Genomic DNA, 23,009 nt, shown 5'->3' with positions numbered 1-23,009 from the left:
GTCCGGTCAAGGGATCAGCCAGATCGGCCGGCCGAGGAAACCAATTCGGGGAATTTTGGAAAGTAAGTGGATGAAAGTCCAAATGTCAGTGTTAAAAATTCTCCATAGTATTTATTTCATTCATTTTGTAGTGTTCATTGTCTTTCACACATCAGTTGTGTGTTTTAAATTGTTAACTATTGTGACTATTTACAGATCATACACACAAGCTTGTTATAAGCTGTGAGCTTGTCTTCGTGTTTTGTAACAAAGCTTTTAAACTGAATGAGCTAACATGTGCTTGTTTGTTGACATGATAGGGCGCCAACCAGTTATGGTAAAGTCCCAAGAAATTCGAGGGAATAAATTTCGCAAGAGTTTAAATGGTTGTGACTGAGATTGCTTTGAAGGATGTCGCTTTTCAGATCCACTGTGCCCTGGTGTTTGCTGGTGTCTGTAAAACCAAGAATTCGCCCGGAACACCCAGGAACACCTCGGAACACTAAAACGTTTTAAATTAATTAAAATAAATGAAAAAAGAAGAAACAATAGCCCAATTTCGATATATTTAAATTCAGCCTAAAGCAATAGACCTCAGGACGAGGCTCCGGGGACTAAACTATAGATTTTGTAAAGAGTTTGTGGGGTTTATTCCCCGGAGCCTCGTTGTGATGTCTATTGTTTTAGGCTGAATTTTAAAATATCGAAATTGGGTTATTAAATAATTATTATATAAAGCAATACTCCAAATATCTGGAGCTTACTCATTGCTTGAAACTATGCAAGCAGAATTTCAAAGGTTGACCTTTCACAAATGAAAATCAATTAAAGAGTTTCGAAGTTTCTTACGAAAAATTCCGAAGCTGTCCGAGGACTTACGAAAACGACTCGAACACTTCCAAACACTTAAGCTTCTAAATATTTTCGAAGTCTCTTGCCTGAGAAAAAACATTTTTCCTTGGAAAATAAAATGGTAACTAGGAACAATTTATTCATATAATAGTAAAAAATACGCCATCGCTGTAACTATGTGCGATAATTCGAAAGATGAAGGCGCAAAATTTAAAGCAACGCACTGGTGTCAGTTTAATAAAAAAAAGACGCAAATGGGCCCAAGCTTTCACAATGCCATCCTCGGATACCCAGGGGCAAAGCTTGATAGAGCTCCTGAGCACTTACTCTTGCCGAACCGGTTCCTGAAGCGTTTGAACTCCTTTCTTCTGATTGACCAGAAAAACAGTTATCCTGGCCAACCGACGAATAGAACCAGCACAGCGACTCTGATGTCTTCTTACACAAAGTTGTTTTTCTCATCAGCTTGTCGTAGTTGCTTGGCCCTTGGAGAGTGGAGGAGAGTCTTAGAAAAAACTGTGCCTTACACAGCTACTATCTTCTACATCTTCAGTTTCGCGCTTTTTTAATAGCTAGTTGAGTTAACATTGATTTAATTCTATTTATTTCTCCTCGATCGTTGAACGACTTCTGAAACTTCCCACGTTGTGACAATCGTCGTTGCAAGGACCTTGCAATAGCAAAGATATCGCTGACGTCACCCATTGTTATTTCAGTGCCAGCCAAAGAATTCTTGACTGTTGAAACAAAGGGGATTTTTGTTTAATTTGTTGAACCTTTCAATATAACAAGAACGATAATTGTAAACAGTGAGGAAACAGGAAGTCGTGTATCGCGCACAGCTATGAAAATTCTCGATACCTTTGATAAGTCCACCTTGAAAAATTATCGACAGTTTTTTTACTTGTGCTATGCTACAGTTTGAGGTTTCCTGGACCCCATTGAATTTTTATGAGAGGCTATCCGCTAAAATTCATCCGAGCAAGGGCCAATTCAGGAACTATGACGAGCCAATGAGGAAAACAAATTCGTGTGCAAAGACGTCAGAGTCGCTCGAGTCCTCGCTGGTTGGTCAGGAAAGCTTTTTTTCTGGCCAATCAGAAGGAAGGAGTTCAACCGCTTAAAGAACTGGTTCGGTAAGAGTAAGTGCCCAGCGGCTAATCTTTGTAATCTTTTTATTTTGCAACTTAAACCAAAATGTCTCATTAAACATGCTACACATTATCAAGTTAGATGCAGGGCCGATCAAACAGCTAGGGACTGATGTTAGTTAGGGGGCTGATTTATTTTGTCCCTATATTTTGGGTGAACAAAACCAACCTTAATCAGGGGCATACAATGCAATGCTAAGTAAGTATGGAAACAAACGGTCACAAAATTTAAACACAGCAGTTATCAAAAGGGTATCATTTGCCCGGAAACTGATCGGATTATTTCTAAAATAGGATAAGATACTTGGAAAAGAAGGATTTTTGTTCTAAACGCAAATAAAATCAGCATCGTTTTTGATCGATTGTTTTTCACGTACACACTGTTAGTGATTCAGTTAAAAAAATGCAAGGCTGGGATAGGGTATGGAATTTTTGGTGTCTGACTAGTCTAGTATCGGGTTGTAATATCAGCTAAACATGGTCTGATAAGGGATAAGAGTTTAAAAGTACCAGGAATAGACCTCCACCCAAAAATCCACGGGAAAACTTTTAGGGCTCTGACTACTTTCGGTACTCTGAAAACTTGCAAAGCTAGAGATCTACTTATATGCAACAAAGGAACAAATCGCGTCTAGCGGGAAATATGGAGATCACGCAACGCTCTGTATGCTATACTCTTACAATGTGCCAACAAAATTGATTATTTCACCAGTAGTACTATACGGGAAAAAATTATCGGGCTTAGAGAAATGCAATTTTTAGTAAATTTGATGCAAGAAATGAGTCAATTCAGTGCAGAAATGAGAAACAAAAAAGTGAGAAAAATGAGAAACAGAGCATTCTGATTGGTTGATAAACAAAGGCACTCACAGAGAGCTAATCTAACACTTTCACGCGATCTGAATGTCGCGAAGTTTGGATCTGCTACGAGTTGCAAGTACAAAAAAAAAAATGGCTGGCGTTTTGAGCACAGTAGAGGACCTGAAGACAGCCCTAAATAACATAGCATGCACTGAAAGACAGTGGATTTTGGTTCTCTTTTTGGAATAAGTGGTTTCTCAAGAAGGAAATTGTCGACGAAATCTAGACTAAGAGCCCCGGGCTACGAGCCGACTGAGCTTCACGCTTTGCTTGAAGCTCAGTTATGAACCAGATAGCCTCAAAGAAATGTCCCTTGATAGACACTGTACTTAGAGAAAAGAACCTATATGCTTTCTATTGTACTGGACATAAAATTGTTTCGTCCAAGGAAGTGTTGAAAGGATAGCGAACAGCTTCATTTGGCTGGCCGTCGAAAGCGCTCAAGCAAAGCTCATTAAGTGTTAGATTTACAGTTTTTTCATGAATACCATTAATAAGTAATCACATGATTGTTCTCGTGAAATTAAGGATAAATAAGCGTAAATTTTCAGACTCAAATTATTTTGTTAGCCTTTGAAAAAATTACTCGTGCACGTGATTACCTATACAAATTCGTTCGAATAACTTAATATCCATGAGGTATTTTCTAAAGCTAACATATTCTTTTAATGTCACATCGGGACGTTACCGAAGTGAAACTTAAGAGGAAACCGAAGTTTGTATTGTTCACCCGTTTGCTTTACGCATTTTCATCTGTTGACTCTCCTTGGTATGGATTCGCCAATAATAAACGCGACATTTGGCTGATCATGATATCTCTATGGAAACTGGAGGTGATCAATTAGGCCCTTTTGTTCTCCATCCAGAATATTTGCTTGCACCTTTAAATCCGAATACAAAATTTTAATCTCAGAGCTTTTGGCTTATACTTTCTCTGCAGCGACAATCAGCGCAGGAAATAATCCAGTGGCTTATTAGAATGAACAACAATCGTGGACAGAAAAAAAACTGTCTTCTTACATCACTGAAACTAAAAAAAATTGTAATTCAATTTCACTAAAAACACACAAAGAGAGCATACTTAATGTGTGTTTATTCGCCACTAACTCCTTCGAATCGAAGACAAAACTAGCGTTTGCGAGTCAAGGTCTTTTCTATGATGCAAAACATCCATTTGTTGTGTCTTCCTTGCAATATGTCATTTGAAAATAATAACTAAAAACACATTTTTATTATAAGCAAAGCTTGTACAGGACAAGCTATAGTCTACAAGCTAACCGAAGTACTCAACTGCAATATTTAGACAGTTATACTTTAAAAAGAAAAATATATATCTTTAACATTTTCCCTTGTAAAACTCAAAATCCACAATAGACATCTCATTTTCAAATTTAATGAAAATTATAAAGAAGCAATCTTTATTTGCATTTCCAGCCTAGGTAAATCGGAATGCTTTCCTAACTATACTTTTGACGATTTCCCGAATCTCACGATATCGCCAACAGTAAATGAGCGGGTTTAATGACGAATTGAGGAGAACTAAGAAGACTGTGATATGATTAGCGATTAAAAAAGACCTTCGAAATTCATCTGCTTCCACCAAAATAGCAGAAAATAAATTTGGCATGTTGCAAGCGACGAAAACAATATAGATAAACAAAACATTAAACGACGATTTCTGCTCTCGGTGTACTTTCACTTCTCTGTCATGTTGTACCTCAATTTGGATTTTTATCTGATTTTGATGATATTTCACAACTTTGTAAACGTAAATATATGCCACAGTTGTCACAATTACTCCTAGAAATTCAGTTACTACAGCTACTATGTTATTGCGGCTAGGGAGAAAAATAAATATGGACGCAATGACACCACTTGTCAACCACAAAGAAGCCAAGGCAAAAGCAACGCGCCATGATGTCACAAGTTCTTGATACCGTAAATGGAGATATAAAACAAGTAGTCTATCGACAGCAATGGCGGTTACGTTCAAGAACGATGCACAAGCCAAGAGAAATAAAACGAAATAATACGTAGTTAAAATTATCGGACAAAAAAACTTGAAGTTGTAGTTTCCACTCGCTGCTATATTTAGCATTACCAATCCGATAACACCGAACATAAGTTGTCCAATCAATCCCACAGCAAGATCAGATACAGCAAGACTTAGGAACAACTTTTTTAAGGTAGGCGGTATCGACGAGGCTTTCCACAAGGCTCGAATAACAAGGACATTTCCAAAAATTGCCGCGCACGAAAATACCAAGTTTGCAGCACAATAAACTTTCAGGAAAGTTTCGTGAAAATGAACAAGTTTTGCGTTTGCTTCCAACCTTTGAGTACAAAACTGAGCAACCATGGCAAACTTGAATATTCAGGTGGTCCTTTACTGGAGTCTGTATAAATAAAAGCGTTTTTTAAGTCAGGTAGTAGAGCTTTCAACTAAAGGGAAATTAAAATAATGTAATGAATGTTTACCTGCACATCACAAGACAATTAATCACCTGCTTGAAGTTTCTGCAAATTAAAACTATTTGCTTGAAGTATTTTTTTTCTAATTAAAATGTTTTCTCCTCCATACTTTGACAAAAAGCATAAATGCATTCCCTTTCTTATGTGCTGTCTCAGTTTGCCTGCGCATTAATGTTTTGAGACTTTTGTTACAGCTGTTTCAGAACCTGTCAATTATCAGTGGCAAAACAAAATATGGTTTTTAAGTTTATTTTTTACAGGATGAAGAAAGTTGAACATTATAACATTATATATACAATATTAAAAGTAAAGCAAGTTTAAAAAAACGAAAAAATAAAAGAAAAATGAATTGAAGGAAGAATAGCTCGGATAAGCTATTTAGAAATTACCATTAAAGGAAACATTAATGACGCTAGCTTTGACAAAATTATCCTCACTTTTAACATCAGGAACTGTGTATTTATGTCACTGTGATGTCAATAATTTGACAAAGAGATGTTGGCTTAGTCTTTTATGATTTCAAACAGTTCTGTGTTTACCTTCCTAATCTTTGCTTTTGTTTTTGGGTAACTAAACTTCGCTGTGTTGAACGCAGTTTCTGGGCCGCAGCTAGCGTGAGGGACGACGAGGCGCTTGACTTGCCAAGGTTCTATCTTGAAAATACCGAAAAATACTGTTAGTTGAAAAAATTATCACCGTTTTCCATTTGTCATTGGACGATATAAAAACTTAGCCGCGTAAAACGAGCAAATTAGAGGGAAGTGAAGTAGTTTAAATGATGAATTTGTAAACATCAAAATGCGATCCACATTGTTTTAATTCCCGTCGTCATGGATACGAAATAACAATCACACGGTCTTCAGTTACAAACCCTTTTTTATTTAACAACACTAGGCCATTGTCATGTTAAGTTTGTAAAGAGCCCTAATTGTCGTGCCAAAATAATAAAAAAATAACGGTGACTTTAACAATGACGATGACGACGACAACGACGACGACGACGCCAACGACGCCGCCGCCGCCGCCGACGACGACGACGACGACGACGAAGACGACGACGACGATGACGTCCATACATACGACCATACGGAGAGACGGACGCTTGCATCATAACCATCATTTCTCGCATTGATGGGAAGAGTGAATTTGCTTGTACGTCCGGGAGGTATTTTTTTTTTCTTTATTTGTCCTGGCTTTTGTTGTGCAATCCAACATAACTACTGTCAATAGACTCCTCGCGGTTTTTTCATCTCCGATATTAATGAGCTTGTGTCACGTAAAAACGTGATATTGCCTGAGCGTCTTAATGGTTTACAAGTGTCGCTGCACCCTTCATTTACGTATGACTTTTCAGTACCAATATGAGGCAATCGGAAGTGCTTTAGTATGTTGGCCTTTTCGTGACAACATGCAGTGGCATAAATTCACGTTTACAAAATTGAACCTGTAAGATATCATCAAGATTCCAGAAAAAATGGATATGCATAACCTTCTATGTGATCACAAACTGGCAGAAACTGCAAATCTTGTTCAGTTTCACGGAACTTTCATGTTAATGTTTTGTGTTTTAACCTGGCGTTTTCTTTTGCCGCAATTATTGGAAATGTCATTGCTATTAACGCCTTGTGGAAAGCCTCATCATTACCCGCTAATCTGAAGAAGTTGTTCCTGAGTCTTGCTGTCTCTGATCTTGCTGTCGGATTGTTTGCACAGCTAATGCTTGGTACAATCATCGCAGTGATGTTGAATATGGCAGCCAATGGAAACTACAACTTTGACTTATTATGTCCAAGCATTTTAACTGTGTGTTATTTCACAATATATCTTCTCACTTGTGCATCGTTCTTGACCATTGTCGTCATTGCTGTAGACAGAGTTCTGGCAGTTTTTCTTCATCTCCGATATCAAGAGCTTGAAACCTTCAGACGTGTTGTTATTGCATTGGTGTCTCTTTGGTTAATAAGTGCCGTTGCTGCCTCCATATACATTTCGCTTCCTGACCAAAATAACATGATAACTGTGTCTGTTGAATTTGTCGGGCTTCTCGTAACATCTTTGGGATATATTCGTATTTACAAAATTGTGAGATATCATCACCAACAAATACAAAGCCAAATTCACCTGCAAAATAATCAAGCAATGAAGATACTCCGAGAAAAGAAGTCAACCATAAATGCTTTGTTTGTGCACATGGTTTTCGTCGCTTGTTTTCTTCCAAATTTATGCTGTAAAATTCTACTGAAAACAGATAGTCTTCGATTATCTTTTATGGTAGCTAATCACTTCTCGGGATTTCTCGTTCTCCTGAATTCTTCATTAAATCCCATTATTTACTATTGGCGATATCGTGAGATTCGGGAAATCGTAAAAGCGTGCGTAAAGAAATTATTCGTCACCGAGAATCCAATGTCAGATGGATTGCAGTTATAAATGGTGGTACATCAAGGGATGGTGTCGGAAAGGAGGATATATAAAAAACGTGAAAAGCAAACTATAACGTTTGATGTAAAGTTCAAGGGGTATTCCACAACAAGGTTCTTTTTTTTGTTTTCTTAGTAAGATGGCAACAAAAAACAACAGCTAAATTTGAGGAAGGAAGCTCGAATAAGGAACCAGACCATACAACACTGATTTAGTAATTGTTGTGATAAAATCAATAAACAGCAATAACTTCTTGTATTTTAAATGTTAAAGAGAACAGTGTTATCTTTATATCTACTGTTTTTTTTTAAAGTTAATGATACAAGATGGGTGATGGTGAATTTTAGGGTCAATTAAAGACAGGAAATCTAAACGTTTTTCGGACGTGACTGTCGTCTGTTGTTTTATTGATACAATTAAACGTTTTTCTCTTTATTCGCATCGGACGTGACTGTCATCTGCTGTTTTGCTGATAAGAAAATTGTGCAACTGACAAGTTGCATATTTGAAAGACTTTGTTTGATAAGTAACTTAGAACTATGATTCTTAGAGTATTCATCTCTACAGTTGGTTTGCTTCCTTGTAAAAATTTAAATTTGCATATGTTTTTAAGGAAAGACTTCGTAAAAATAAAAAACATAACGCTGACTTGCTGTCCATCTTTTAATGTGTCATATCGAAGTAGAGGATTTAATTGGAAAGCAAGATTAGACCAGTTTTCAAGAGCATGCATTTTGAACTACTGTTCAAACGATTTGTTGACGTAGCAGACAGATCATTTAAACATTCAAAATAAAAACGTAGGACGTAAAGTGACTTCAAACGAAGCTGATTGACAGTCGATGATTGATGTTTACCTAGTAACAGAAAAAATGGAAATCTCCATGTCATTCGGACACTACCTACCAGACAATACCGGCCTCATCAATTATATTTAGGTTATTTATTCTGCTCGACTTTTCTGTGGGTTAGTTCTTGCAAACGTAAAACATGAACACCTTAGGCCGGGAGACAGGTGATCTGACAGACAGCTCAATATCTTGAGTTGTTTTTCCAGTGTCTGAGTAGAAAGTATCGGTGCACTGAAGGCGACGATAAATATTCTTCTAGTTATCACTTTCCTTGTTATTAACACGCTGCTAAAATTAATACCCCATCAATATATTTAAGTTATTTCTGAAGCTTGCCTTTCATGTTGGAGCATTTTCTCAGTCATTCCTCCTAAGCAAACTCCAGGAAGAAGGACAGTTGAGGAGTAAGATGAAATAGAGGGGCGTTTCTGGAAAGGTCTTCAACGAGTTGAAGCCCTTAAGGAGGTTCGATGTAGTTTTCTCAGCCCCGGGGTGGTCGTTTTGAAAATGAAAATTATATAGGAAGCCAATGTTCGATTTTTGCCAAAATACACCATAATAGTAATGATGGTTCTATAATTTCGTCAAGAGTTAGTCAATCTACTAAACTTTAACATATCAAAAAATCAATACCAAGAGTCAATCTAGATTTCGAGAAAATTAGGCTTGTTTGAAAACTAAAGAAAACGACAATCGTTGCTATGGTAACCTTTGTGACTAATCGACCAGTAAAAAATTAAACTTTGGTCAAATTTAATCATTGTGGTGTATTTTGGCTTCCTTGATAATTTTCATTTTCAAAACAACCCCCCCCCCCCCCCCTAGGGCTAAAAAAAAACTACATTGAGCCTCCTTAAGTAGAAAGCAACATACTTTTCCCCGCTGTACAAAATTGTTATCAATAGGGTTTTTTTTAATCATTTCACAATAAAAATTAACAGTAAATTTTCGCGGCGTTTTGACCGCTCTTCGGTCATTATCAAGCTAAATGTAAGAAATAGAATTTTCATAAATATATATAGCTACAAAGAGGTAAAAATGTGTGAGAAATATTAATTAAGTAAAAATATGTAAAATGTATGTTAAAAGAGTTGACAAAGTAGTTGCTAAAAACAATAAAAGGCACGCAAAACTATTAATAAAACTTATTTAAAAAACTTTCGCATGAATAGAGTCAGATTGTACATCGAGACTTGGTCTCAGTTCGTGAATAAAAAACATTTCAAATATAATACAGTCAAACTTGTATTTACATTTCTTTAAAATTGAAAAGTTATTGGTTAGATCCTACGGGGCCAAAGAATGTTCCTCGTGATAATGTTTTCTGATTGATGACGATTCGTTCTTGTGCTCATCGGCGTGTAAAATCAACATAACCTGCATCGAACAGGTCACATTTGAAATGATACACAAAGGAATGTTGGTTTACTAGCGGCGGCTTGACTTTTACGTATTTTCAAGTCTCGCTCAATCTTGTGCCTGACGAAAACAGGTTGGATGGTGTTGTGATGACCTGATAAATTCCACTATACCCAGATGACCTGATAAATTCCACTATAACACGCTTCATTGCCATCAAAGCTTCTGAGCAACTTGTTCGTTCACCGACTGACAACAACGTTAACAGTCCAGAGCCCGTTCGGGTTGTCTTACCATTTAAAAATCAATCTTCAGCTGATTCTCTCCGCACGCAGCTGAAAGATCTTAGCAAGAAAATTAACAACACCATCCAACCAAAATGGGAGCTTTGGCCAGGAAACAGCATAAGCATAATAACAAACTCGCGGACTGGGACGAGCTGGCGCCAAAGATGGACGCACGTTTTTAAGCTCGCTCGCTCGAGAGGCAAAATGCCCGAAAATGTAGAGGATAGTTGAGTATGTCAAAACAGAGAAGAAAAAAACGAAAGAAGTTAAGTAGTTCCTCAAGTTTAGAAGGCTCTTCAATGAACCAAGACGAAGTATCAGGCTCGCAAATGGCGTCCGAAGACAGCATCGACGAGGCGCCATCACTGGCCGATGTGTGGAAAGTTCTCACGGAAATCAAATCAAATACGGAGAAGTTAGTAAATGATGTGGACTCGTTCAAGGTAAATTATAAAGCGCTGCAAGAAAATTTAGCTTCCACGAAGGCCCAAGTCCAACATCCAAAGTAAAATCACTCGAAGATGACCTGTCGAAGTCCAAGGAATATTCGAAAGAAATGGAGCAAAGATTGGACGATATCGAAGCAAGACACGACGACTTAGAACAGTACACTGGAAAATTTAATCTAGTGATACATGGGATCTCCGAAAGGGATGATGAAGATAATGTGGAGAATGTTATTGAACTGGGAAAACTTTCGAATGTGAACTTAGCGCGAGGCGATATTGACATCGTTCATAGAATGAACACAAAATTTAAGAACAAACCCCGTCCAATTATTGTCCGTTTTGCAAGTTACAACGCCAAGAACAAGTTATATAAAGCCAGATTGAATCTTAGAAATGTGACCTCGCAAGAACTAGGACCGGGCAAGATTTACATTAATGAGAATTTAACATCATGGAGAGCTGATCTTTTCAAAGAGGTAAGAAAAGTTAGAAAAAAATACCACAACGGCAAGGCTTGGACTGTAGATGGGAAATTTTTTTTCAAAGCGGAATTCACTTCCAAAGCTCAAAGGATTGACTCTTATGAAGATCTAAAGGCTTTATAATTTTAAAACGATGAACTATAAACAATCTTCAGCCTTGTCAGTTTTGCATACTTAAATACATCAAACTGCTGACCTCTCTTGTAAGCACTTGGGATTTCGGGGCTTAAATAGCCGGTTAGTTTGTTAATTCCCAGAAGTGAGAAGTCGATTTTTTTTCTTTTGTTGTTGGTGTTATTTAGCTGTGCCAAAACTTTTTTGTTGAGCTAGTTAGGTATTGTTCTGTTTTTGCTAATTAATCTTTAACTTTAATCTGTTTTGCATTTTTTTCCCTTAATTGTGCAGTGTTTAGAATCAGTGTACTGCAGTGTCATCGCTAGTCTAATTGTTAGTTAATTGCTTTATTTCTTTTTTTTTTTTTCTCAGAATAATTATTAGATAAGGTGTTAGCTTTTTGTTTTTGTTTTTTCGTCTCTTTTTATGCATTGTTTTACAGCTTTGGGTTCATGCATTTCTTTATCAATACAGTTTATGCAATCAACTTTTTTACACAGCAATGGCAAGTAAATTAAAAATTATTTCGCTAAATGTGCGAGGTATGAGAAATCCAAACAAAAGGAGAGCAATATTTTGTTATTTAAAACAGAAAAAAGCTACTATTTTTTGCCTACAGGAAACGTATTCGCAACCGGATGATGAGAAAATATGGCAGGCGGAATGGGGCGGAAAAATTTTCTTTTGCCACGGAACTGCACATTCCAAGGGCGTATGTATTCTATTGAACCCAAATTCATCCTCTAACTTCGACGTCGTTCAATCGGATCATCAAGGCAGAATTCTGATTTCAAAACTTAAAATTTTCGAAGAAACATTTTTCATTGTAAATATTTATGCACCAACTGATTATCGAGAACAAAACGAATTTATAAAGAATTTAAGTGAACTTCTCGTGAGAAAAGCGGATACCTCCAGGTTAATTATCGCGGGTGATTGGAATTGTACACTTTCTAAAGCGGATAAAAGTGGTGGTGTAGTTTGGAAATCCACAAATTGCAGAGACGCTGTAAGCAACCTTATGAACGAATTGAATCTCATCGATATCTATCGAAAATTGCACCCAAACACAAGATCCTTTACCTACGAATCCAAAACTAATAAATTGAAATCGAGAATAGATTTCAACCTTGTCTCCCGTCCGATCTCTATTGAAGCCCAAACAGCTGAGATTCGAATGTCAGTTGCACCAGATCACAAGGCTACCTTTTTAAAGATTAACATTAGAAATGAGCTCAACAGAGGTCCGGGTACGTGGAAATTCAACAATTCTCTGCTAGAAGATGACGATTTTAAAGAACGTATTGCATTCTTTTATCCCAAAATACACGAGAAATACACCGATGTTAAAGATAAACAACTATTGTGGGAATTAATAAAAATGGAATTACGAATGAAAACAATTAAATATTCTAAAGAAAAAAGAATGGAACTTAGAAAAAGGGAATCAACACTTCAAAAAGAAATACAAGACCTTAACTATAAAATTTGTAATACGGATTTTGAAACTTTAGATCGAAACATTTTTGTGGAGTATGAGGCCGCCAAAGAAGAATTGAAAAAGATATATGAACACAAAGGGAAAGAGGCTATCTTTAGATCTAAAGTGAAATGGTTGGAACAGGGAGAAAAACCCACAAATACTTTTTTAACTTGGAAAAGACGAATTATGAAAAAAAGCTTATACGCGAGGTGAAATTAGAGAATGGGGATAAAACAACACAACCAAAACAGATTGAGAAAGAACTGGAAAAATTTTATAGTAATATGTATACATCCAAAAACAATCTTAATAGTGAACCTCTAGGTGAAAATAAGAGTTTTGAGTCTTTTGTTGAAGGTATTGAAATCCCTCAACTGAATGCCGAGGAACGAGACTCACTGGAATATGATTTTACATTTGAGGAATTAAAAGAGGCGCTGGGCTCTTTCTCGGACAACAAAACCCCTGGTGAGGATGGATTCACTAAGGAATTTTATGAGTCTTTCTATGATCTCATTTGGAGAGATCTGTTGAATTCTTATAATGCAGCTTTTCAAAGCGGGTCCCTATTTATTTCTCAAAGGAGGGGAATAATAACGTTAATACCAAAAGCTGATGGGGATCTGTCTGAACTTTCCAACTGGCGTCCAATATCTTTACTTAATATCGATTATAAAATTCTGACTAAAGCTTTGGCAAAAAGAATAGAACAATACCTACCAAAATTAATTAATTCAGATCAAACCGGATTTGTTAAGGGAAGGTACATAGGCCAGAACATAAGACTTTTAAGTGATGTAATGGAATATCTAAATGCTAACAAGACCTCTGGACTCCTTCTTTTTATAGATTTTGAGAAGGCCTTTGATAGCCTTGAATGGGATTTTATTGTTAAAGCCCTGAACGTTTTCAATTTTGGCCCAAATGTTAAAAGGTGGATTTCAATTTTTTATAACGGTGTGCAAAGCGCAGTAATAAATGGTGGATTTTTGACCAATTATTTTAATATATCTAGAGGAGTTCGTCAAGGTTGTCCGCTGAGTCCTCTTTTATTCATCCTTGCTGCGGAACTGCTAGCAGCAAAGATACGCCAAGAACCAAGCTGCAGGGGCGTGTCCCTCCCAGATGACCAGGAGGTCAAAATATCACAGTTTGCTGACGACACTACTATAATAACGAAAAATGTTGAATCTCTCAAACCCTATTTACAGATCTTGGATTGTTTTGGAATCATCTCTGGATTAAAGTTAAATAAGAAGAAAACTAAAGCTATGTGGATCGGTTCTATGAAAGACAGCAATTTGAAAGTACTTGACTTTAAAACAACTAAAGAACCTATTAAAGTTCTTGGAATCCATCTATCCTACAACAAAAACAAATGTACTGAGGAAAACTTTTATGTCAAGATCAACAAAATGAAAACAAAATTAAATTTATGGCTTTCAAGAGACCTCACGATATATGGCAAGTCTTTATTGGCGAAAGCTTTAGGTATATCACAGCTAGTGTACGCAGCATCGATGCTGACCGTTCCAGAATCGGTTATCAAGACTGTACAAGAGAATCTGTTCGCATTTCTATGGAAAAACAGGAAAGACAAAATAAAAAGATTGGTTATGTATCAACCAATAGCAAAAGGAGGAATCAATTTTGTTAATTTTTGCACGGTCGTTAAATCTTTACGCTTGGCTTGGATTAGTAGATTACTAGGCGAGTCTGACGATAAATGGAAGGTAATCCCCAATTACTACCTTCGAAATTATGGTGGTTTATTATTTCTCCTTAAATGCAATTATGATGTAAAATCCTTGAAAACAGGTCTACCCCTCTTTTATCGAGAACTTCTTCAGTATTTTCAGGATCTCAAAAATACAACCAACATCTTTCCAAATGGCGAACTCATTCTTTGGAATAACAATTTGATAACTATAGACAATGCAACCCTGTTTTGGAAATCATGGTTTGGACGCGGAATCGTGTCAGTAAAGGATGTGTTAAACTCTGAGGGCAAATTTTTATCGTACGAAGAGTTTAGCAACAAATTTAACATCACCACAAATTATATGCACTACTTTCAGCTAATTTCAGCCATTCCATCGGAGTTGAAAAGGAGAGCAGCTCAAACTTCTATACCTGCAGCTGATCTTTCCTCGACCTCCGCATCCATTCTTTCAAACAAAACTTTAATTAATCTGGCTGAAGCACGTTGCAAAAATTATTACCAATTGTTCAACAACCATGATCCTATTGTCCCGAGTGGTGTAAAAAAGTGGCAGAGTAAATTCCCTGAAAAACTTGGTGAATGGACTAGACGTTTTCAAGATATATATCGCTTCACAAAGGATAATAAACTTCGTCAATTTTGTTTTCGTTTTCTGCATAGAACAATTGTAACGAAGAAAGAACTCAAACTATATCACCTAGCCGAAGACGATAAATGTATATATTGTTTTAATGCGGATTCAATAGAACATACGTTTATCGACTGCAAGGAGTCTGTAAAACTTTATTCACAAATTATATCATGGTTCATGGTTGTACTTTTGTCGTGTTTTTTTTTTAATCATGTAAAAGAAAAGTAACTGTATAACATTGTATAATCTCCAATAGTGTATGTAATTGTAAGTAATGTACGTGTTTTTAAGTGTATCAATAAAGTGTGTTTATCTTCAAAAAAAAAAAGAAATAAATAAATCAAAAAATAATAATAATAACAAACTCGCAAAATTGTGTGCTTTGTGGAATAGCCCATTTCCGATATATTTAGGCGCGTAAGACTGGTACAAATAAAGGCACGAAAGCGAGGCTTGGGGGAATAGCGCGCGAGAAATTAAAAACATACAGCGAGGAAAGATACGAAATACTGTTTTCTTTTTAACCTTATTCTCACGTTCAGGATGGTTAAATACTGTGCTGTTGCACTTTGTACAAATGGTAGTCATAACCAGCCAAATTAATCTTATTTTCGCTTTCCGTTGGATGAGAAACTTCGCAAAAAGTGGAAAGCATTTTGTCGAAGGGCGGACAAAAAGTTTGACACTGTTGCAGATCCTAGGATTTGCTCGCAGCATTTTTTAAAAGAAGACCTCAAAAAGACGCTTTCTGGAAAGACTGAAGTCATTTCGGGCGGTGTACCGAAAATATTTGATCCCAAGCAGCCCAAAGCAAAGAGCAATCTTCGTAAGGACCGGCAACAAAAGCGGCATCGTCAAGCACAACATTCGGCAGATAATACAACAGAGGAGTTGCCAGCGAAGCAACACAGAAACGTGTTGTGTCAGACCGAACTTACAATGGAAGACCTCGCTAAAATGGAGCAGGGAATAAATCAGTCTTCGACTTCAACTCCAACCTCCAAGCAAGAAGTTAAAGTTGGCGCTAGTGTCCAACAAAGAAGAGAGCAAGTTGTTCAAGACGTGTTGAAAAGTGACGAATCTGTAAAATTTTACACAGGCATTCCGTCACTATCGTGTTTCATGCTTCTCTTCAATACCCTCCTTCCGTATGTGGGAAAAATGAAGTACTGGGACAAGAACAAACTTCAGAAATCCTACTACCAGGATGATCCTGAGAAGAAAAAACCAGGGCGAAAACGCGATGTTGGATTGAAAGAGGAGTTTATTCTTGTTCTGTTGCGGCTGAAACTAGGTCTTATGGAAAGGCATCTTGCGGACATGTTCAGTTTCTGTCAGTACAGCTAGTCGGATTTATATCACATGGGTTCGCTTTTTAGCTCTGACTTTAAAAGATTCACTACTTCGCTGGCCATCAAAAGAAGAAATTAAAACCCACATGCCTAATTCGTTTTCAAAATACCCAGGTACACGCGTCATCATAGACTGCACTGAGTTTTTTATTGAGAAGCCTTCCTCCCCAAGTGCACAAAAGGCCACATGGAGTGATTACAAGCATCACAACACTGTTAAGTTACTGGTAGGAATAACCCCATCTGGAGCTTTTTCTTTTATCTCCAGATTGTGGTCTAGGAGCACAAGTGATCGGCGAGTTACTCAAGAAAGTGGTCTTATAGACATTCTAGAAAAGGGGGACGAAGTCATGGCGGACAGGGGTTTTACAATCAGAGATCTTCTCACAAAGAGAGGAGTGAAACTCAACATGCCCCCTTTTACTAAAGGTAACTAATTCTTTTCTTAATATCCTGAAAATGGGGATTTCTCTCTCTTTTTTTTCATATACAGCTTCTCTCCAAATGCCAGTCACTATAAAGTATAGGCAACCACTTCCCCTGGGGTGGAGTGGGGGGGGGGGGGGGTACTCCCTATAGTGTTTCAAAACACAGGGAGGCTCCACCTGAAAAGGGTAGGGATTTTATGTGTTGGGTATACAAAAGGGCAGGTGAAACAACCATTTAGGTTTTTAAAGGGTGTTTCAAAACATCTCAAAAAGACCTACCATACAATTGATTGAAAGGGTTCTTCATGTAAAAAAATAGGTAAAGGGACAGGTATGTGAAAGGGGTACCATTTTCTAGCAAAGGTATATATATATAAAAAAGGGATGCCTTTTCTGTCGAAAATGGTGTATGAAAGGCTAAGGGTTTTAACCTTGGGGTGGAGCCTCCCTGTATAAAAATAATTTGAGTCAACCCCCAAAGGCCACTTCAAAGTTAACCCTTTAAGCTCCAATATCCACATACAAATTCTCCTGACTGATCTCCATACATTTTCTTATAGCATTGTTGAGAGAATGTTTTTAAAAGTTCAAAACAATTTAATAACATTCATAATCTCTTTTCTCAACCTAGTGTTGATATTGTTTGAAGAAATTTGATGTTGGTCACTTGGGTCTTATAGGGTTAACTGCTTAATTAAGAGTTCTAATTTTTCACACAGGTAAACAGTTGTCAAGGAAGGCTCGTAAAGAAACAAGTTCAATTGCAAAAGTGAGGATACATGTTGAAAGAGCTATTGAGAGGTTGAAAGAATTCAAAGTATTTCAGGGAAACATCCCATTAACATCTTTAAAGTTAATTGACCAGGAGGTCATAGTTTGTGCTTCATTGTGTAATCTTCTTCCTCCTCTTGCTAAGTAGTAGTTATAGTATCTCAAGTTTGTATTCGATTTGAAGAGCCAGAATAACTGTATTGGTGTACGAACATTTCTGAAAACAAGGTGAACACATCAATTTTCCCTAGATCTATAAGAGACCTTACCATGTCATTACCATAAAAGAGTAAATGTGCTGTTTATGTTGTTGAATTTCAGGTTAAATCTATTTTTACTAGTTTGTTTTGTATTTTCATTGTTAATAAATTGTGGTAATATATTTGGGGCAATGAAAAATACCAATCAAACTAGTTTCAAATCACTTTTACCTGAAATTAATTTCAAACTAAACTAAAAATTTTAACAGTCATGGTAATTTTTTAAGTATTATTTGAGTCAGTAATTCAGGAATCATGTATCTAAGGTAGAAGTCTGTTAATTTTTTCATCATTCCTTCCCAAAATTCCTTATTAAACTGCACCTCTATAACTAGAATTCCTGTTTGTGTATATAATCAAATCTGCATTTTTTAAACAAGTTGTGGCAAGTTCCTCCTGTATCTGGTAATACCACCTTGTTTCAGTCTTCAGTTGGTACTTTCCATTAACTTTAGTGATGTACTCTGATGCTGCAATATGCGGAGGGAGGTTCCGTTTTGAAAACAGGCTTTTGATCTCCACGACTCTCTTACCACAGCACTCACAATATCGGATACCATCTGGGCTGGCTCCTAGGTGTGGCCAGGATGTATTGACTTCAAGTCCACTGTTTTTAACACATAGGCCTTGGTGTTTTTTGTGAAATTTTTTGGTGTATAGGTCTATTGCTGCCTGTTCTTTATCATGCCCCCACTGAAATTGCACTGGAGTTCTCTCTGCTGGCAGTGGACAGTAATTAAGAAGTTCTTTTAATGTGTTATCTTTATTTGTAGATTCTCTAAGATGACATATTTTATAGAAGTTAGACGCAGTAAGTCTTCCAACCCTCTGTTTAGACCAGAATTCAGCCTCCCCTTGGCCCTTGGTTTTTTCATTGATCATGTCAGCTTGCTCCTGAGTAAGGGAAATGGCTTCAAAAAACTGTGAAACTAACTGAGTGTCAACTGATTCAGAATCACTGACTTGGATGTTGTGTAAAGAGACAAAGTTATCTCTAATGTCAGAGATAGTAAAAATTTCAACAGCCTCTACCTCTTCAACAGATTCAACATTTTCATCTAAGGTAATGAAAGATTGCAGAACATCTTCATCAACAGTTGAAGGTGGACAATGAGAAAGCACATGAAGTCCAACAGCACTACTGCAGACCTGCTGCAAACCTTCTCTTAGTTGTCTGTTCATAGTATCAACATCAGGTATAATGGATCTGGGATCAAATTTATTGATATCTGCATGAACTTTTTCATCCTTTCCATATTCACTCTTTGTTATCTTAAGTTCTTGTAACAAACAAAAGTTGGTGTTAGGTTTTGATCTTCTAACCCATTGGCACTGACTTGATGTGCAGGATTTAACATTATTTATTCGTGCTGTGTGTTCAAGGTCGAACAACACAGCGGCAATGTGACGACATTTTCCGTCTAATCTACATGCAAAGAAAAACAAACAATGCAAGGAAAGGATTGTGAGGATTACTTTTGGGATGAAAAATGGCTCAAGTAATGCAAAATACAGAGTAATTAAAAATGTTTTACTCACCCTACTGACCCTTCCCCCCCCCCCCCTCCCTGCACCACTTTCAAAGTAATTTCAAATAGCAAACTTTACTTCTGACCATTCTCACTGAGTAAAATTCCATTTTTTATTATTATTTTATCAGCCACTACATTTAACTTACATTCCATCTCCACAGGAGTTCACAATAAAGAATAAAAATGACTGATTATAATAAGTAAAAACATTTAATTACTTACCCTCCCTTACAAGGGCAAAATCCATCTTTAACTACACCAGAGTCCTCCATGATTATAAAAACATTGTAAGTCAGTTAATTGTCGTCAGTTTTTGACCTCTCCGTTGGGATTACCTTAAACTTGAATACAGTACAACTCAAGTCCTTCACACAATACATCATGCAATCTTGAACATGACCATCAGAAAATAACTTGTAGCCAAGAAACGACTTAAACGACTTGAGGTTCTCGGCAGTGTACTCCCCAGAGCCAATCAAGTACATATACAGATCAGCGAAAGTAAATGGTGGCATCTTAGAAAAATCGTAGCTCCAGTTGTGGATATTTTCCAGGCGAGGTATTGTGCCCTTTTCAGTTCGTAGTTTTCCAGCTATCACGTCTGAGATGTCTTCGTCGTCTTCATCGATCCTTTGTAATTTGATTTCACGAGCCTTTACTGCGAGTTCCACCAGTTCAGCTTTACGTTTAGTGCGTCCTTGATCAGTCACCTGAATTCCTCTGTTTGTTAAATATTCTTTTAACCAAGGAACGTTCTTTTTATCGAATTGTTCTTCCATTTTCCTCGCTGTGTGTTTATTATTTCTCGCGCGCTATTCCCCCAAGCCTCGCTTTCGCGCCTTTATTTGGTGCCAGTCTTACGCGCCTAAATATATCGGAAATGGGCTATTGTTTGAGATCATTTGGTGCCGTATTTATCCTAGATCAATGATAACTGGCCGTTATAACTGGCATATGTAAGGACACATCGCAGAGAAAAGTCACAGATCCAAAACTCACCAACAGGTTTTAATTAAAAAAAATGAAGTCATTTCTTTTTGGTTTTTAGTGACATGATTATGAAAATGTTTATTTCACTTGTTTATCAACTTGTTTCTAGCGATTTGGCACGAGCTTTGATCCTGAAAGCCTGCTATACTTTAATATAATGACGTCATAACTGACGTATGAGACAACGAATCGTAGAGGGGAGTCGCAGATCCAGTACTCGACCGACGGACTAAAATTTGAAGTCAACTCATTTTAGTCTTTTAAAACTCCATGATAGCAACATGTAAGGAATATTGAGGTATTGAAAAGTTTCATTCACTAGTGGATGCGACTTTTGGAAATTAGGTACGGAACGTAAACCCTAAAAGATTATATCTCGGTATTTTTTTTTACGAAATACACAACAGTTTGTTGATTGTCGCGATATAAAGACACTGATGCGTTTTTATTCCAATAGAAGAGAAACACTTCCATTTTTTAAATTTTAAAAGCAATAATTACTACAGTATTGTGCAAAAGTAACGCAAACGGATTTCGACGAATTTCCTGGCTTTTCGGAGCTTTTCGAAAAAATTTCGCGCGATGCAATATTTCTTCGAAATTTCAGCGAATTATCGTGACACCTATTGTTTGGAACTGCGCGAAATGTCGAAGTGATAGTTCGCTCACCTCGACAATTCATTGCGATCTTTCGCGCGATAGTTCACTCACCTCGAAAATTCGCTGCGATCTTTCGCGCGACATTTCGCTCAACTCAACAATTCGCTGCGACCTTTCGCGCGATACTTCGCTCACCTCGACAATTCGCTGCGAACATTCGCGCGACATTTCTTTCTGTCGGTGTTTGCTTTTTTACGGCAAAGTTCGCTGTAAGAAAAATACACAATCTTACGTTCTCCACAGCTAGCTTGAGAACATGGGCAAATTTCAGCTCTCTTCTTTAAGCTGAGAAATACACGTTCGCGTCTTTTTCGTCCGGATCAAGAGCCACATACTGTAGTTGCCAAAAAAAAAAAAAAAAAAAAACAATAAAAGGCGTGCCAAACTAATAAATAAAAATTATTTGAAAACTTTTGCACGAATAGCATACTATCCACGGCCTTATGCTGAGCACTTTTCCACACAGACAAATCATGCAGCAACTGAGGCTAGACTGCCTTCCCTTGGGTGGCAGAACTAGAAAAACTGAAAATCTAGGATAAATGCACATGGCATAGGACAAAAAGATCTGGTGCTAGAAATACACGAGATAACCGACCCAAGCGATGGCAGCCTGAGCGTCAGTAATCCTACAAGAGCATTAGACACCCTTTCAGGCTACCATGGGACGAAAGGAAAAGAAAATGGCCCGGTACAGGACGCAATTATCTCAGCAAATAAATATAAAACAGATAACAGGGCAGTAAAATCGAAACGTGTAAAACAGTGAACTTTACTGTCAAGAAAACCGAAACAGATATGCCAAAGCAAAACATGAAGCTTATTATGCCTTAGAACTCAAACGAAAGGTGTAAATTTTGTTAGACTCTTTTTCTTTCAGTATTGTTTAGCTTGTCACCTTCAGAAGTTTGTAGTTATATTTGGTTGCCGTCAGTGTCCGGACCAAGGACCTAGTCAGGAAAATTACTTACTTAGAAATTTCAATTCGTTACTTTGGACGGAAACTCAAGCGGTCAATCAAATTTTTGGCACAAGTCGAAAGAACATATCCTATACATCTATTCTACCAAAAACTACCTCTTTTAGCGTGCTCATTTCGGATATACAGGAGTGTTAAGAAAACCAGTTAATTTGAGGCGCCATGAACAAATAAACATAGCGAAAACAAACTTCACCTACTTTCACGTCGACTTGAAATTCTCTACTTCACCGCCAGTAGGAAAGCCTTCGAGCGAGGTTAAGACAGCAAACAGATCAAGAAATCTTTGGAAAAATTCGGTTTTATTAAAACTTTGTTTCCTATCGGAAAAATGCACGATGAACCGAAAGTGTCCGGACCAAGGGCTGTCCGGATTTAGGGCCACATACTGTACTTTGTAAATTCTTTTAGTATACATTTTTAAATATTTTTACTTCATTAATATTTCTCACACATCTATACCTCTTTGCAGCTTAAGAAAAATGAAATAGTGAAATGTTTCTTTTACTTATATATGCGCCTCTTGGCAATTAGGTACGAACTTAAATCCTAGGAGATTATATCTCGGTATTTTTTTCTGCGGAGTGCACTGCTTTTCATGAGAAATACACAACAGTTTGTTGATAGTCGCGATATAAAGACAATGATGCTTTTTTATTCCAACAGAAGACACTTCCAATTTCTTAATTTTAAAAGCAATAATTATTAAAACAGGTATAGTTAATCACCAAAAAACATTATTAAATATTAAATTTTAAAACAGCTTGAATACATAGTCAAGTCATAAGAAATCATCCACTACATCATCCAATTCTGCTACTAGCAAAGCGATTGATAAGAAAAGCTATAGTTAATTACCAAATTCGTATTAGACGTAAAAGACTCCAAACCGAGGCTGCTTGATTATTATGCAAACAAAACA

The 23,009-nt window shown here is 37.0% G+C and overlaps 3 protein-coding genes and 1 pseudogene across 4 annotated transcripts; 2 read left to right on the top strand and 2 right to left on the bottom strand.

Annotated features, from left to right (window-relative positions):
* Nucleotides 1-4,184: 4,184 nt before the first annotated feature.
* On the bottom strand, nt 4,185-5,435 carry LOC144648514 (adenosine receptor A3-like). The gene is made up of 2 exons (XM_078508046.1): nt 5,322-5,435; nt 4,185-5,239 (listed from the first exon to the last, which is right to left on the bottom strand). Exon 2 carries the CDS (start codon nt 5,200-5,202, stop codon nt 4,279-4,281), a length of 924 nt encoding a protein of 307 aa, XP_078364172.1. The 5' UTR covers nt 5,203-5,239; nt 5,322-5,435; the 3' UTR covers nt 4,185-4,278.
* Nucleotides 5,436-6,795: 1,360 nt separating this feature from the next.
* LOC144648505 (melanocortin receptor 4-like) lies at nt 6,796-8,329 on the top strand (annotated as a pseudogene).
* An 8,224-nt stretch (nt 8,330-16,553) lies between these two features.
* On the top strand, nt 16,554-17,828 carry LOC144644955 (uncharacterized). The gene is made up of 2 exons (XM_078504537.1): nt 16,554-16,896; nt 17,615-17,828. The coding sequence occupies exons 1-2, from the start codon at nt 16,554-16,556 to the stop codon at nt 17,812-17,814; spliced, it is 543 nt and encodes a 180-aa protein (XP_078360663.1). The 3' UTR covers nt 17,815-17,828.
* A 152-nt stretch (nt 17,829-17,980) lies between these two features.
* Nucleotides 17,981-19,768, bottom strand: LOC144648492 (uncharacterized). 2 transcript variants are annotated; one of them, XM_078508032.1, is made up of 3 exons: nt 19,681-19,768; nt 18,959-19,352; nt 18,448-18,645 (listed from the first exon to the last, which is right to left on the bottom strand). In XM_078508032.1, the coding sequence occupies exons 1-3, from the start codon at nt 19,728-19,730 to the stop codon at nt 18,589-18,591; spliced, it is 501 nt and encodes a 166-aa protein (XP_078364158.1). In that variant the 5' UTR covers nt 19,731-19,768; the 3' UTR covers nt 18,448-18,588. The 2 variants fall into 2 exon arrangements, with proteins under 2 accessions (XP_078364153.1, XP_078364158.1); XM_078508027.1 differs by having other exon boundaries at nt 17,981-19,352.
* Nucleotides 19,769-23,009: the final 3,241 nt, after the last annotated feature.

The sequence above is a fragment of the Oculina patagonica genome, chromosome 1, assembly GCF_052425735.1.
Source record: "Oculina patagonica isolate OP01 chromosome 1, crgOcupat, whole genome shotgun sequence".
Classification (NCBI taxonomy): domain Eukaryota; kingdom Metazoa; phylum Cnidaria; class Anthozoa; order Scleractinia; family Oculinidae; genus Oculina; species Oculina patagonica.
Note: the sequence above shows the minus strand (reverse complement) of the source record. Positions and strands in the feature narration are given on the sequence as shown.